The sequence below is a fragment of the Triticum aestivum genome, chromosome 3B, assembly GCF_018294505.1.
Source record: "Triticum aestivum cultivar Chinese Spring chromosome 3B, IWGSC CS RefSeq v2.1, whole genome shotgun sequence".
NCBI lineage: Eukaryota > Viridiplantae > Streptophyta > Magnoliopsida > Poales > Poaceae > Triticum > Triticum aestivum.
Genome location: NC_057801.1, coordinates 568,799,699 through 568,816,240, shown reverse-complemented (window position 1 = coordinate 568,816,240; position 16,542 = coordinate 568,799,699). Strand labels below are relative to the sequence as shown.

The following is a 16,542-nucleotide window of genomic DNA, read 5'->3' as shown; positions in this document are numbered from 1 at the left end:
GAAGCCTAACACTGGTTCTTGTAGGCCAACCAACCAAACACCCTACATCGTAACACGCTCGACAATCCCAGACGATCTTGGTCGCCAAATCATGCTCTCGACCAAAGAAATGGCTCGCGTAAGCCAATCTGACAGAGAAAGGCCCTCCAAGCCCTGCACTAATCACATAATTAACATATGATTAATATTCTATCTAATACTCCCTCCATAAAAAAATAAGAACATTTTAATGATCTAAATGCTCTTATATTTTTTTAAAGAGGGAGTATTTTTTAGGATATTCTATCTAATATCAAGATGCAATTAATATTCTGCCTCAGCATGCATAGCACGGTGGCATGTTTATTCAGAGCACGTCTCCTCGTATCTTAAAAAAAAAAACACGTCTCCTGGAGACGGAGTACCCTGTCCTGGCACTGGCACTGGCAGTCCTATCTCCCTCCTCCCGGGCTCCCCCTCGTCTCTCGGGCCCGTCCCCAAACTCGAACATGATGCAGCCGATGCGGCTGCGGCTGCGGCGCCAAGGCCGCGCCTCCGCCCTCCTCTGCCTCTCCGCCGCCATCCTCGCGGCTGCTCTGCTCCCCGGCGCCGCCGTCGCAGACGGCGTCACGCCTTCCGAGGCGCGCCTGCTACGCGACGAGGTACCCCGCCCCTCCCTCAGATCCGCCACTCGTAGGCGCAGCCCGTCCTAGCTTAGTATAGCTAGTTCCGTGATTCCATTACAGTTCGGCTCCCTGCGGCTTGCTGAATGGTGTCGTTTGCTTCAGTTCGATTGCTAGCTGGTTTGGTAATCTGGTGCTAGCCTCCCCGGATTGATCACTTTACTTGGTTTGATTAATTACATTGTTAGATTCATGGCTTTTGCTGCACCCACAGTTTATTCCTGGAAAAATTGTTAGATTCCTGGCTTCCGTCGCACCCACTGTTTGTTCCAGGAGAACGTGTGTTGTAGGAATCGACTTTCAAGAGTTCACTACCTGGGGCGGAGTAAACCACATGAAACCACCACATATGAGAGCTGTATCATATAACCGTCACTTTCGGTCTTTTCAAAATCCATACCCCCCCCCCCTCCCTCAAGATCATTGTTCGATTGTGAGCATGTCTGCTATTTAAGCCTACTAGCAAACGTGCCCGTGCGATGCACCAGGAGAGATAATTGGTGCGTCTTTCGAACGGTGCCACCAGGAGGCAGGGAGGTGTCCACCAAAACGTCCATCAGCACAACATGACAACATCCGAATGGTGACACCCGACGCTAGCAGGAGCGCGCACGCCGATGTCTAGCAGAAATGTATATTGACGACGCATATATTAATTGCATGTCCACTGAGACCTTCCCAGAATGTTGTGGCCATTATCCGGTCTTTATCTTTTTTTTATTGACATGTGCAACCACGTATCACAATTTTTGGAGCTAATTTTTCATCTGGTTTTTTTATTGGCAATGTGCAGCCACACATTACAATTTTGGAGTTAATTTCTCCATCAGGTCTTTCTTTCTTTTCTATTTCACCACCGGGTCTTTATTTCTTTTCTTTCATTGGCTTGTGCAGCCACGCATCACAATCTGTGGACTTCATTGGGCATCACAATTTGTGGAGTTAATTTCTCCATGGGGTCTTTCTTTCTTTCCTTTTACTTTGTTCCTAGAATAAATGAGCCACACTTTACCCTCTTATCTAGGTGGCTTGCTGATGTTGAGGTAACTCATCGATGTATATAAATTGGTGAAGTTTTGTGTACAGGAGTGAGGTGGTATTATTTAATTTTATAACGAACCAACTCTCTACCACGAGCATTAGCTGGCTCAGGTAGCTGCAGCGGTTAGGATAGGAGGCAAGTCCGTGAGTTCGAACCCCACCCGCGACGATTTTTTTGCTACTTCCGTGCTGTCCCAGCTACCAACCTGGTCCATGTGAAAACTGCGCGGGGCCCAGGGGCCAGCTGGGGATAGATCGACGTGCATGTATATGGCGAAGCGAGCGGACGAAACAAAAATAGAAAATGAAAGCGGACGAAACCAGTATGGCGGACAAATAAATGTAAGAAAAGTTGGTACCAAACCAAGAATATCACCTCCCTTTGTTAGTAAGATTGTGTCATCAGAGGTACCGTTTGGGACTTGAAGCAATTGTCCCTACACCCTACCCCAATTACAAATTACAAAGGCATTCTTGTGAGCATGTCCGTTGAATTTTACTGGACGGGATCATTTTATGAATTTCACTGGACCACACCATTTTCAGGCCTCAAGTTGCCTCAACTTTCTGGTGCTTTTGAGGTTGCCTTGTTTTGAGAAAAAGACTTCACTTTCTTTTTTCCATGCCTTCTTAAATTTATCTTGTAATGAAGCATTTCTGGGTAAAGGCTCTGAATTTTTTGTGCCTTGTGCGAGGCACATTCTGATGATGTTCCCAATGGTAGGATGTGGGGTATAATCCAAGTTATAGCTCATTTTTTATGAGTTGCAGCTTAGGCCAGTTCAGTTATCTGATTTTCCAGGATTCCAAGTATATGTCTTACTCTTGTACTCAACCAAGATAACATCGCGTATTAACTTGTTAACCAATCATGTTTGTAACAGTATCTTACCTTGGCCGGCAGTAGTGGCAATAACTCGAGAGTCTCTAAATGGCACTAGTAAATGTCTACGTGCAATGCACGTTGATATTAGGAGAAAATTAATTGCACATTAATACTAATAGGTAGTATATACTTAGGTGTTAATTATGTAATTAGCACATGCGTTGATATTTGGTATAATATTATTTGCACGCTAAACATGTTGAAAGCTCACCATTGGAGCAATCTAGGTTGTTGGATTGACATGGTTTGATGGCCGTGATGAATTGGGTCTGCCCGTTTGGGTGGTATAGATAAGAACAAGCTAGCATAGTTTTTAATGCCCTGTATTGACCTAAACTTTGTTGAAATGCTAACAGATAGAACTATATATTTTTATGCAGGTGAAAGATATGTTTTATCATGCATTTGATGGGTACATGCAACATGCTTTTCCACTTGACGAGTTGCGACCGTTGAGTTGTCAAGGGGAAGACTCCCTTGGTGGTTATGCACTTACTCTTGTAAGAACTAGCAAACTGGTTCCTCAGTATTTTTGCAAACATCTGTTACTTTAGTGGATTATCATTAATCACGAACAAACATTGTTGAACAGATCGACTCTTTGGATACTCTGGCTTTACTGGGTGATAAGGAGAGATTTGCTGCTGGTGTGGAGTGGGTTGGTAAGAACGTCCGCTTTGATATCGTAAGTAAACATGAGTGACATTTAGTGAATCTGGTTTCACTAATTACAGATCTAACTAAATGCATTTTATTCTTTGCTTGTTAGTTTCTGAGTTAAGAAAATGCGTCCAGTAAATAGCAAAGAAAATGAAGTACTCTCATATCTTAATTTCTGTTGGGCAGCAAAATGATCAACTGCTTGCTGATTAAATTATTATTATCTCAATGAATTTGTTGATCTCCTTCGCAAATGATGACATGAAGTAGCAATACCCTTTTTGGAGCCTTGCATTCTGATTATGTAAAACATATCAGTGTGCTGTGAAGTAGCATGCCCTTTTTGGGGCATTGCAATTTGATTATGAAAAACATACCATATCTATTATGTAGGTACCCCGTTAATTCGTTATATTTGATTGTTCTACTTCTACTTAGCGTACTTGTTTTTTCGTCTGAATTTCAGCGTGTACAAATCAGAATGTTTCTTCCTTATGGCATTTATGAGTCTGTTTATTAACACTTGATTGTTGTGTAGAACTCACACCATTTGAGTAATCATGTTTCCTTTGTGCATGCAGAACAAAACTGTCTCAGTTTTTGAAACCAATATACGTATACTGGGGGGTCTGTTATCAGCTCACCTGATTGCCAGTGACTATGCCACTGTATGTCTGCTCGATCCTATCTCATCTTTGCTGTGATTGTTTATGTTCTTACCTATTTCCCGATAACATCACTTTTAGTATGACATGAAAAGCATACACTTATAGATGTAAACTATAATATATACTTTAGTAAAGCGTAAAAATCTTACTGAAGCAGCAGCTGTGGTGCAAAACAAAGCTACTAATGTAAGAACATTTTTTTGAACTGAAATTTGCAAGACCATATTGATAATATGTATGCCTACTTTTGACACCAAACTGTAACTTATACTTGGGAATAACCATGCGAAATATTTTAGTTTTAGTCCCTCTAGACCATTTGTATCCCAATTTCAACACTTCTGTTTTTTGTTTGAGATTATTTCGTGATATTACAATGGCTGAATGTGATGCATTAAGTAATAGGCATGGTCACGTGTCAGTTTTTTCTTTAGTTTGCCACGTTTCACTAAAAGCACCCACATGTAATGAAGAAAATGTTTTCATTAAAAAGAAAAATAATCCACTGTAAAAAGAGGAGAAAGTGACCAAAGAACGCCTCATCATACTAAACTCTGTTCACCTTATTTGTTCAACTATCAAGTGTGCAGAGTCAATACGATATGGAACCAGTAAAAATGTAACAAGGTTAGATAATGCTTCCACTTTAACTTTCTCAGTCTGAACTACAAAAGTGTGACCATAAATGGATACATATTTCTAAGTGGTGGAACACAAAGAAGCATGACAGTGTGTGAAGCATGCCTTGTGGAGAAAGTATATATACAACTTCTTTTTGTCATCACATGCATGGCTTCAAGTGCTGCGATCTACCAATAAATATCTGCATCAGTTTGAATGACTGAAATTTTACTTATTTTATTTTATTTTGCAAAAAAAAACTGAACATAGATATGGCTCAAGTATTCCAGTATTAACTATTCATTGACAGGGTATGAAGATCGAATCTTATGATGATCAGTTACTTCATTTGTCCGTTGACTTGGCCCAGAGGTTGTTACCTGCATTTGACACTCCTACAGGTTCACTACTTTGTCTATTTGTATCTTTTTGTAATGGAATATGTTATGTATTCCATCAGTACATCAGACATTGGACTATTTTTCACTGGCCAGGGTGGTGGCACTAGACCTAATTACAAGGAAAATCATGTTCATTTTAACAATACACACTCACATACATGTGAAAACACATGGACGGCACACTCATAATGTGAGCATGCACACACACTTCACAAATTTATAAAAAGGAAAATATCTTATATGTGACTTGGCAACATACTGGATTTGCCACTGGAGTTTGGCTGTTGTTGAACCGGTTTCACCGCATAACTGGTGTTTAATGCCACTTCCGATGGCCACAGGTAGAAACGTACACCAAATTGGTTTGGATAAGAAGTTTCCCCTTGCATCTCTCGGTCACTCGTTTATGATGGATTGAGCAAAAAGGCTTTTCATCAAGTTTCTTACTACCTCCGTCCCGGTGTATAAGTCATTCGCGTAGTTCTAGGTCGATAATTTAACTATCTAAATATGTATTATATGTGACAAAAAAAATATATTTAGAAACTACATCCGTGTGGAAATCTAGTGGTATATTTTTCATGACATATAACACATATTTAATTCCTCAAATCGATGACCTAGAACTACGCGAATGACTTATACACCCGGACGGAGGGAGTAGTTCTTATTGTGTTCTGATTTCCTATTGTTTGCCTAACTAGTGCAGTTTGTCTTGTAGGTATTCCATTTGGATCTGTTAATTTATTGTATGGAGTCGATGATGATGAAAGCAAGGCAAGTTTCTTTCTTCTTCCCTTTTGCTAGCTGTAAAGTTTTGCAAAGAGAAACGTCTCTAGAAACATGTTAATTACCGATAATGTTGAGATTTGCTGAGAGTTCCAAAATGCTTATGCATTTTGCTTCAGTAATTTTGGAATGGTTATTCTACTGATTTGTAACCATTAAACATATTACCTGAGTGTTATCTAATCCTCTATATCACTTCTGAATTTCCTCTACTCATGTTCAGTAATTTTGACGATAAATACCATCCACATGTCCTGCTTAATCTCTCGTATTCATGCTTGTAACTAGCGCGAGCAAGTTACTTGGCTATTAAGTGGACATGAACATACATTAGATTTGTTGTTGACATCTGGATGTTACTCCAGATAACATCGACGGCTGGTGGCGGCACTTTGGCATTGGAGTTCGGTGTCTTGAGTCGGTTGACTAATAACACTGGTCAGTATTGGCAATATGAATCAGTGTTGTGCTTTGGTCTTGTAGTATCGCTTTCTTATTGTTTGTGCATTATATCATTCTTTGTTAAATTTGCTCCTCCTCCTATCGCAGTTTTTGAGCAAGTTGCAAAAAATTCAGTGCGTGGGATATGGGCACGCAGGTCGAAACTCAACCTTGTCGGTGCCCATATAAATGTCTTTACTGGTGAATGGACACAAAAGGTATTAATTGTTGTCCTCGTCTGATAATTTTTGAGCCACAAAATGTATTTTTCTGCACTCTCGCCGTATAACTCTTTGGTGTACAAGAAGCTAGCTCATGGCATTTGTGTAGGCATGCACCACTGTCTGGGATAAATACCATGTCCCATGCTACTCACTATGTTTATTTATTAAATTAATATGACTGGCCGCACCAGTGGAGTGGAAACATGTTTGTTCTGCGTTTTATCGTCGCTTTTGCTTCTCTGGGGGCCGTGCTAACAATACCAACATAATTACTTCCAATTTTTTCCCTTTGCATTCTTAGTTTCTGAAGATGATTCACCATTACCATCATGCAGGATGCAGGAATCGGCACAAGCATCGACTCGTTCTACGAATATGTTCTGAAGGTGTCCAAAACTCTAAATAATATAGAACATAGATATTTTTTTTTTTGGAAAAAGTATTGTACAATCGAATGTAATAAGATAGGCGTGCCAGATATTTTTGAATAATCCTTGATACATGTTTATTCTATAGCTTGACCAAAACCCTGCTCATCATCTAGTTGGTTCTCTCTTAATCTATTTCTTGACCTCCCAACCATGGATTTTAACAGTCATTATTTTGTATCAACAGGCATATTTATTGTTTGGAGATGAAGAATACTTGTATGTATTTCAAGAGGCTTACAAGGCTGCCATGCACTACCTCCACCATGATCCTTGGTAAAAATGCTATTACTTTTTAAATCGTATTCAACACTGTTAATCCCCAGTATCATGTCATTGTTTGAGGATATTTGGTTATTTTGCAAGGTTGTATTTTTTAAAGGTCGAAGTTGGAATTTGATCTCTATAACATGAAACTGTAACGTATAACTACATAAGTTCAATCATGTTTTTCTTGCTCAGCATATACGGTCAGATAGTTTATCTTTTGATGCTATTGTAAGTTTTTCAGCTGCTTCCTGTTGAATGTTCAAGTTTGATGTCTAATTTTCAAAATTCCATGTTAGGTATATTGAGGTAAATATGAATTCTGGTGCTACTGTTTGGCCACTATTCAATAGTCTGCAGGCATTCTGGCCAGGACTTCAGGTTTGGGTTCTTCATATATCAGAACATATACCAGCTCTGCAGCGCATATTTTAGATAATTGCTTATGCTACTTAGATTTAAGGTTTTAGCTGGAGATGTCGATCCTGCCATTCGAACACATGCTGCCTTCTTTAGCGTCTGGAAAAAATATGGGTTCACTCCAGAAGGGTTTAATCTTGCTACATCCACTGTTCAGGTAATGGAATAACCCAATAAATTTTATACGTTTATGGGTTAATAATTTTTGGTCCTCAAATCTTCTGGCCGGATACACCACAAGCCTTGAACTTCAAATGGAACTATCAACTCTAAAAGACAAATACGGTCCTAGCAAAACTGTATGGAATGAGAGTATTTACCACTTTCTTATTCTCACCATTTCATATGTTCCAATGTTTTATAGAACGGACAAAGGAGCTACCCGCTGCGGCCTGAGTTGATTGAAAGCACATATTGGCTATTCAAGGCTACCAGAGATTATAGGTGTGTTTCTTTGCAAGTAAGATATAGTTTGTTCTTGTGTAAACAGACCAATCTTTTAGATTCTATTGCTCTTACCACCTAAAGGGACATGAAACCTGAGTGAAGCTTTTCATGTATGATTCTTTTATGTGATGCTGATGTGGACAAAAGAAGTGTTCACCTTCGCTAATATTGATTGATGGGAACCAGTTGATTTTTAGTTAAGTGCAAAACTATAACTTTGTTACCATGAAAAATTTGCAGGTACCTTGATGTGGGAAGGGATATACTAGCAAGCCTTCAATATGCTGCTAAATGTCCTTGCGGCTACTGCCACATTTCAGATGTGGAAACCCACAAGCAGGATGACCACATGGAGAGTTTTTTCCTTGCAGAAACGGCAAGTAATTTTATATCAAAATATGCAGTATATTCTTTGCCGATAAAATGCTGGCATGATTTTTTTCGTGGACCAGCGCCATACATCACCTAGATCTACAAATGAGATTAGCATGCGTATGGGTAACTACTTGGTACTTCCTCCGTAAAGAAATATAGAGCGTTTAGATCACTATTTCTTCACCAGTTCTAAACATTTAGTCATTTTTCTTGTAGGGTATCTTAGTCTACTAACACGAGAGTGAACCATAAACTTCAAAATAATCTCTTCTCTAGACCCTAACATTTATGATTAGATCTGGCAAACTACGAAATATAATCATCTACTTTGTGTCTGCTAAAATTTATGTGCACGTTATATTTCCTCGAGCCCTTCTCCCGAATCATAATATGTATGAATGCTTGACATGAATTAAAAAACAGTCATTTCATGTCTGTGCCAGTTAAATCTAACTACGGAGACATTGCAGGTAAAATATCTCTGGCTTCTTTTTGATTTAGCTGTAGGCCCTGATAACATTGTTGAAAATGGGCCATATAAGTAAGTACGACTCTGGAGTTATTGAGTTCAGTTGATTATTCAGATGTAACATTCCAACTTACCATGTATCGTTGACTCTGCAGATACATATTCAGCACAGAAGGCCATTTGTTACCTGCTACTCCCGAAATAACCTTGGTAGATGAGCATTGCCTTCATTTTGGAGACCGTGGCTACGACAGTGGTGATGGTTCCAGTATACAGCAAAGTGCTAACTGTGCCCAGTTTGATGAAAGACGGACTGTTTCCAGTCAAAATTCATTGTCCAATGTTTTGTTCACAACAAGAGGTTACATCAAGGTATGCTCTACTGCATTTCTGATTAACTTTTCTTAGGCACCTTCTCTGCCTTGCAGAAAGAAAATGGACGATAATGGAACATGTTGTTTAAATTGAATCTGCTTTAATGATATATTAACTGTTTGCATGGAGCATATTTAATTGTGTTATTAACGTCCCACTTGTTGTTACCGGTCCTTCCCTGAAGGTAAGGAAAGATGAGATTGAACAGTGGAATGTATATTTTATCTGAGTAGTTTAGGAGTGGACTTTGGAATGCCATACATGGTTTCCGTGTCAATCTGGTGTTGCGTTCGAGTGTTTATGTAAGAATTAAAGATAATCGGACTTATTTTATGGTTTATTATGGTACTTGTGCCATTCTACAGGAATACCATACTTACCAAGAGGATCTTTTAAGATCTTTTGTCACTTCGATCTAGTATACACGTTGGTTTGAAGTTGAAGGTGCGTTTTTCTTTTCTGACTGCGATATCTTTGTGCTAGGGAGTTTGTCCAGGATTGAGTCATGCACAGAAACTTGGCATATCGTACCATGCCGAAGAGGATAACACGCAGAATTCTAGAAGTCATGAGCACCCCGATGAATCTTATGTGGACCAATCCAGTGTCCAGATTCAATCAAGTTCTGTAATATTGATCTCTCATCCAGCCACAAGCCCACCTGATGAGCCTTCGAAAACCAGGTCAAGAGCTCAACACCTTGAAAATATTGTGGTAACTGGCGATTCTGAGCCAATAGAAGTTACTGATGCTACTGGTGGCTCGTCCGAAGGAAACACTGAATTTTTTTCCGAGGTCACCTTAAGCATCTCTGAACAGATAGAAGTTACTGCTGAAGAGATTGCGTCTCAGGACAATCATATTGAAGATAGTACCAGCTGACCATTAGAGTAGGCGCCAGTTTTTCCACCTAACTTGGAGCACCTTGAGAATCAACATTCGTTAACAGATTTTGTTGTAGATCAAAAAAAGTATATTCTGTTGCAGCGATCCGATATATGTACTGTTATATGGTTTTGATCAAAAGCTGATGTAAAGTTATGTACACTAGAAGCAAAGGAACTATATGGCCAAAATGCCACATACCATCACAGATCAGCAATTTTACTGAGAACTTGGACCTATCTGTGCGTGCGTGAAATTTTCCTTGGATGTTTTATTCATTCAAATCGCGGGACGCACGGTCTTCAAGGCGGGGCAAGCAATCCATCTGACCGCGAAACATCTCTCAGAATGGAAACGCTTAGATACAAATATCCATCTCTGGAATTACATTACACCGATCATGGCGATGCTCGCGAGCGGATTACATGAGACGACGGGAGAAACTATGTGTAGCTTAGAGGGAGAGGCCGCCGGACTCCTCGTCCTCGTCGAGGCCGGAGGTGTAGACGGTGTAGAGCGACCAGATGAGGCCGAAGACGCCCAGGAGGATCCACCCCAGCAGGTTGTTGCTCAGCCCCAGGCTCAGCCCGGTGCCCTCCGTCGACATCCGCTCGTCGACCAGAGCGAGCGCCGGCCCCGCGGACGCGGTCACCGCGCCCGCCGCGGCGAGCAGGGACGCGCTGGCCCCGCGGACGGTGGCGGCAGGGGTCGCCTCCTTGGCGTCCTTGGAGTAGCTGCACCTCACCCTCTCGCTCCTCGTCCTCAGCTGGGGCAGACCTGCACGGTTAATCGGCTCAGCTCAGGCCTGGGCCGCGAACTTTGCACATGGAAAACACGCATGGCGGCACGTAGCGGCTACGTACCTAGGGCCTGTGGCCTGGCGATCGCGGCACGGGCGACGACGGTGGTCGCCGCGGCGGCGCTGATGGTGGCCATTTGTTGCTGTGCTGCGCTGCTTTGCCGCCGGCCTCTGCTGGTGCTGGAGAGTGTGGCTTGCTCGGGTCTTGCTTGGCTAGCGTGTGCTGGTCCGCAGGGTGTTTCCTTAATAAGGCGACGTGTGAAAATATCGAGTTATCGACAATAAGCGAGGCCGCGGATCGCTTGGCACCACCAGGATTGGGTGAGGCGGGACATTGGCTATCCTGTCGTGGCCAATTAGCGCTTGCCGCGTGGACCCGCAGATTCTCCGATGGAAATAAGTGGACGTCTGCACAGCGACTCTAGTTTAGCTGAGTGGTACTGGTATTTCGAGAGGAGAAATCGCATGTTGTAGGAATTTTTGCCATGTTGATTAATTAATTGCATGTTGTCCCGATGCTAATTCTCTAGCCCGGCTATAGGAAGTTTTGGCCCCACTTGTTTCATTTCGACCTATTATATAAAACCTACATATACGGTATGTGCATATGCATGCCATAATCCAAGAAGGATAAATTACACTTAGCTTATGGGCTACCCAACTTGCTCAACTTCTTTTAGACGGCCATTGAACTCTTAAACTATGGGCCTGTTTGGTTTGAGGTTAATTTTGTCATAGTTTGCCACTCAAATTTTGCTAAACTTGTCTAACTTAAGGTTCACAAACTCTGAGCCACACTTCTTTTTTTGCGGGAGAAAAGTGAGTTTTATTCCAAGAACATAGGGACACAATCACGTGGCACAAGTTCCATTATACACGGCGGAACTCCTAACAACCACACTGCAGTACAGGATCCGGTGCGGCTATAAGAGGCCAAACAATCTGCAACCCTATTTTGACTTCTAGTAATTTTCTTCGGAATGAACTCCCTTTCCTCCATTAGAGACTTGATTTCAGCAACAAGATGGCCATAGACGGATCTGGACAAACTTGCATCAACGAGTGAAGATAACGCTACTGAAGAGTCTGATTGTACCCATACCGGTAGAGCGGAATGCTGGAGTGCCAGCGCCATACCTTGCATTATTGCATGAATTTCCGCCTCCAGGGCATCCTTACAGTGGAAAAGAACCCGGTAGGCCGAGAAGATGATAGAGCCATCGTGTCGACGCAACAGCAAACCCGTAGCTGCCGAACCGTCCATTGGCTGAAAGGAGCCATCGACAGACAGTGCAACATAACCAGCCGGTGGCGGGGGTCAGGGTTCCACTTCCACTGGAGGAGATACAGGTCAGACTTCCGGTTCTTGGACCACGTTCATCTTCCCCTTGATCAGTTGCTCAGTAGTGAACTGTTCTGATAATCTGAGCGACCTCAGATAGCTGTCCAAAAAAGCGACCGACGCCTCCACTAGTGAATATTGTTTGCCATGAGTGACATCTGAGCGCACACTCCATATACGCCAGCAAAGAAGGATAACCATATCCCGTACTTGTGCTGAGCACGCAGCAAGTACGTGAAGAAGCCAGTCTGGACCCGAATTGACAAGGCACTCACGAGGTGGCAGATTCCACACGCTCCGCATCGCCTCCCATAATGATACCGCATGTGGAGAGGAGATAAGAGCATGAGATGAGTCTTCTCTTTCAATACCGCACGTAGAACAAGTGCCCCGCCTGCTGATATGTCTATAGACCTTGCACTCGTTTGTCGCTAAAGCTCCCGAGCAAGCCTTCCATGCTGAGATACGCATCTTAAGAGGGACTTTAGACTGCCAGAGTAGTTTCCACAACTTTCGATCACCATCTAGGGATGAGCTGGACGCCCCACCTGCAACGCTCTCCTCCCGAGCTGAGGTCGCCAGGTGGTAGGCACTCTTCACAGAGAAAGAGCCGTGCTTTCCAGGATGCCAAGCAATGAAGTCCTCCCTTCTTCTCGGTGAAGCTTTGATCTTTAGAATTTCATTGATGTCCATCTCCCAGAAATGATCCCTGAGCCGTTGTAAGTTCCATGCTCCAGTTTCTTCCAAGAAGTCTGACACACAGTTAAAACGCTAGTTCCTCTTAGGAGTGATTGGTCTACAATCGTGTCCCCGTGGGATCCAAGGGTCCCGCCACGTTCGGATTTTAGACCCGTCTCCAACTCGCCAGGTTATACCTCTCTTCACAAGTTCCATCCCATGGCTGATTCCTTTCCAGACCTCCGAAGCTCGTCCAGAGAACACCGTATCAAGAATATTTCCGTTGGGATAATACTTTGCACGCAGCAGGCGAGCGCATAAGCTTTCCGGTGTGTCAACCAGCCTCCAAGCTTGCTTGGCCAACAAGGCTTGATTAAACGCACGCATATCTCGAAAACCCATCCCTCCTTTAGCTTTGGGTAAGACCATCTTCTCCCAACTCAACCAAGCCATCTTCCTCTTCCCGTTTTCCACTCCCACCAGTATTGTCTCATAATCTGAGTTAAGTCATCGCAAACGGAAGCCGAAAGCTTGAACACACTCATGACATAGGTGAGGATCGCCTGCGCCATCGACTTTATAAGAATCTCCTTAGTACCAGTGGATGTATATTGCTCTCTCAAATCCACGAGCCTCTTACTCAATCTTTCTTGGGTCTCAAATCTGCCTTTATGCATTCTTCCTTGCGGCACTGGCAGCCCCAAGTACTTAGACTCGAAAACCTCCCGTGAGATACCCAAAGTATGCTTTATAGACTTCGAAACAGCCCCCGGACAGTTTGTGGAGAAAATAATGGAACATTTGGAAGGGTTCAAGACCTGACCCGTAGACTGTGCGTAAGTGCTCAACAAATCTTTCACCACCTCTGCCTGGTATGTTGAAGCTCACAAGAAAAGAAAATAGTCATCCGCAAAGAGCAAGTGAGATATAACTGGTGCCCTGCTACAAATTTTTAGTCCCTTTAGCTGACAATCATTAACTGATTTATGGAGAAGAGCAGAAAGTGCATCAGCAACGAAAAGGAACAAAAAGGGGGGCAACGGATCACCTTGTCTAAGACCCCGCGTAGGGGTAAAAGCCTCCAACAACTTCCCATTGAGTTTCACCGACTACTTCACTGAGGACACACATGCCATCACCCTTGTGATCCAAACCTCCGAAAACCCCCACTTGGACAGTGCTTGTTCCAAGAAATCCCAATTAACTCTATCATAGGCCTTGGAGAGATCTAACTTGTAGGCACAACAAGGAGAGTCCGAAGACCGTTTTGCTTGGATATAATCAATGCACTCAAATGCAATTATAGAATTATTAGAAATAAGTCTTCCAGGTATGAAGGCACTCTGATTCTCGGAGATTAATTCCTGCAGGATCGGACGTAACCTGTTGACGATGCACTTGGACACAATTTTGTATATGACATTGCACACACTAATCGGCCGAAAATCCTTCAATTATTTGGGATGGGGAATCTTAGGAATCAAAACAATAGTACCATCATTCACATCTGCGGGCATGACTCCAGAAGAGAAGAACTCGAGAACAACATGCACTATTTCTGACTTCATGGAGCCCCAGTCCCGCTGATAAAACCTTGCCGGGAAGCCATCTACTCCTGGCGCTTTGAGTGGACCAATTTGGAATAGAGCGTCTGACACTTCCTTCTTTGAGTATGGAGCACAGAGAGCCTCATTCATATCTAACGTTACTTTGGGTTGTACGCACTCCAGCACTGCCTCCGGTGAAAGTATTGGGTCTTTGGTAAATACCTCCTGGAAATAAGGCCGTGCCATTAGCTCCATATCAGATGGGGCGGTGGACCAGGTACTATCCTCCTTGCGCAAGCGCTGAATAAAATTTCGTCGCGCTCGCCAAACTGCTCTTCTATGCAGGTATTTAGTATTACGTTCACCTTCCTTAAGCCAGCTGATGCGTGACCGCTGCAACCACATCATTTCCTCCCTGTATAGGAGTTCGTCCAACTTATTCATCTTGGTACGTAACAAAAAACTCTACCAGCATTAGTGAGGTGCAAATTCGCCAATTCTAACCTCAGCTTCTCGAGTTTCTTATTAACATTGTCGTACTTTTGCTTACTCCATGCCCGAAGCTGCTTCATCATCTCCTTAAGCGAACTGGATACCGCACCCAGGTTAGCCTCCGGTTTATGAGCACCCCACATATTTTGAATTATCTCTGGTAGAGCCACCTCCCTATCCCACATGATCTCATATCTTGGCACACTTTGTCTCAGATTATCCGGTAAAGCGATCAACTCAATTACTACAGCACAATGGTTCGAGCAAGATGAAATGACAAGATGGACACGGGAGGCCGAAAAAAGATCCCGCCAAGCATGGTCCGCGCATGCCCTGTCCAGCGGGACTTTGACATTGCTATCATTTGTGTGGCCGTTATCATATGTGAACGACATACCGAGAACCCCAAATCCACAATTTCACACATGTTTAGACAGTCCTGAAAGGCTTGCATTTGTACTTCAGATCGAGTAGTATGTGAGATATGTTCATGCTGCCACATAGCCTCGTTGAAGTCACCACAAACCAGCCATGTATCTGCTGAAATTGCACGTAGAGTTGTAAGATTATCCCACATGATATGCCTATTCTCAACTCTTGGTTCACCGTAAACAAAAGTACCCCACCAACAAGTATCGTTACTCGGGTCCTTCACTTGAACATCAATGTATCGCTTACAAGAGTCCAGCACTAGCACCAAAAGGGAATCATCCCAGTACAACGCTAAGCCTCCACTCAAACCATCACAACTAACACCAGCGAAACCTTTTAAGCCCAGCCGCTAACGTAGCTTCTCCATCTTTGATACATCTTGTCTTGTCTCCGAAAGGAAGACAAATTTGGGGGAATTGGCTTTTGAGAGGGCCAACACCTCGCGAACTGTCTAACAGTTCCCCCCACCCCGGCAGTTCCAAGCTAAAACATTCATTGCGTCCGGTGGTCCTCCTCTAGGGAGGCCGCCGATATCTCATTTTGTGGTACATCATCAACCTTTGCACGTTTACTGTTAGAGCTGCTAGTCAGAGAACCTTGCTCCGTATCCTTCCCACTGCCATCAGTAATAGCCAAAATGGCAGTTGTCGCCGGGGGTGGGGTTTGATCATTACTTTTCCCCTCTTCCTCCAGCAAGAACCTCTTACGAACACCTTTGTCACATTCCATCAAAACTGTACCACTCTTAACCAGGCTTGTCCCTGTATCAGTCAGCTCCGGGTCCGGAATAGCAGCCACCTTATCTTTGGCTTTCGGAGGACTGACCTGGGAATTGTTAATAGGTTGTTGCCCCAGTTCCCCTTCCACACGTTTCAAAGGTTGAAAGGATCGAGATGGACCTAGAGGGGGGTGGTGAATAGGTACAATTACAAATTTTAATTGTTACTTAGCAATTTTAGGCAGTAATGCAGAATATGAAGTTGAGCCTAACAATTGCAAGTGTGAAGCTATGAGCTAAGCAAGGTAAACAAGAAACACACGTAGGAGAGTAAGTAAACACAATATGATATAAGTAAATACTAAGAGACAAGTAACCACAAGTAGGGAGTTAGGGTTAGGGATAACCGCAACTCTGGGAGACGAGGATGTATGCCGATGTTCACTTCCTTGGAGGGAAGCTGCGTCACCGTTAG

General features: G+C 43.0%; 2 protein-coding genes across 5 annotated transcripts; one reads left to right on the top strand and one right to left on the bottom strand.

Moving 5' to 3' along the window:
* The first annotated feature begins 409 nt into the window (after nt 1-409).
* Nucleotides 410-10,296, top strand: LOC123070958 (alpha-mannosidase I MNS4). 4 transcript variants are annotated; one of them, XM_044494391.1, is made up of 17 exons: nt 410-641; nt 2,970-3,089; nt 3,182-3,251; nt 3,831-3,917; nt 4,849-4,939; nt 5,661-5,716; nt 6,094-6,166; nt 6,278-6,387; nt 6,729-6,779; nt 7,009-7,097; nt 7,388-7,469; nt 7,552-7,665; nt 7,873-7,952; nt 8,196-8,331; nt 8,801-8,871; nt 8,955-9,171; nt 9,658-10,296. In XM_044494391.1, exons 2-17 carry the CDS (start codon nt 3,076-3,078, stop codon nt 10,054-10,056), a joined length of 1,740 nt encoding a protein of 579 aa, XP_044350326.1. In that variant the 5' UTR covers nt 410-641; nt 2,970-3,075; the 3' UTR covers nt 10,057-10,296. The 4 variants fall into 4 exon arrangements, with proteins under 4 accessions (XP_044350326.1, XP_044350325.1, XP_044350324.1 ...); XM_044494390.1 differs by having other exon boundaries at nt 5,649-5,716; XM_044494389.1 differs by having other exon boundaries at nt 416-641; nt 3,182-3,274.
* Nucleotides 10,297-10,302: 6 nt separating this feature from the next.
* Nucleotides 10,303-11,214, bottom strand: LOC123070959 (photosystem II reaction center W protein, chloroplastic). The gene is made up of 2 exons (XM_044494392.1): nt 10,923-11,214; nt 10,303-10,836 (listed from the first exon to the last, which is right to left on the bottom strand). The coding sequence occupies exons 1-2, from the start codon at nt 10,993-10,995 to the stop codon at nt 10,514-10,516; spliced, it is 396 nt and encodes a 131-aa protein (XP_044350327.1). The 5' UTR covers nt 10,996-11,214; the 3' UTR covers nt 10,303-10,513.
* Between the last annotated feature and the right edge of the window lie 5,328 nt (nt 11,215-16,542).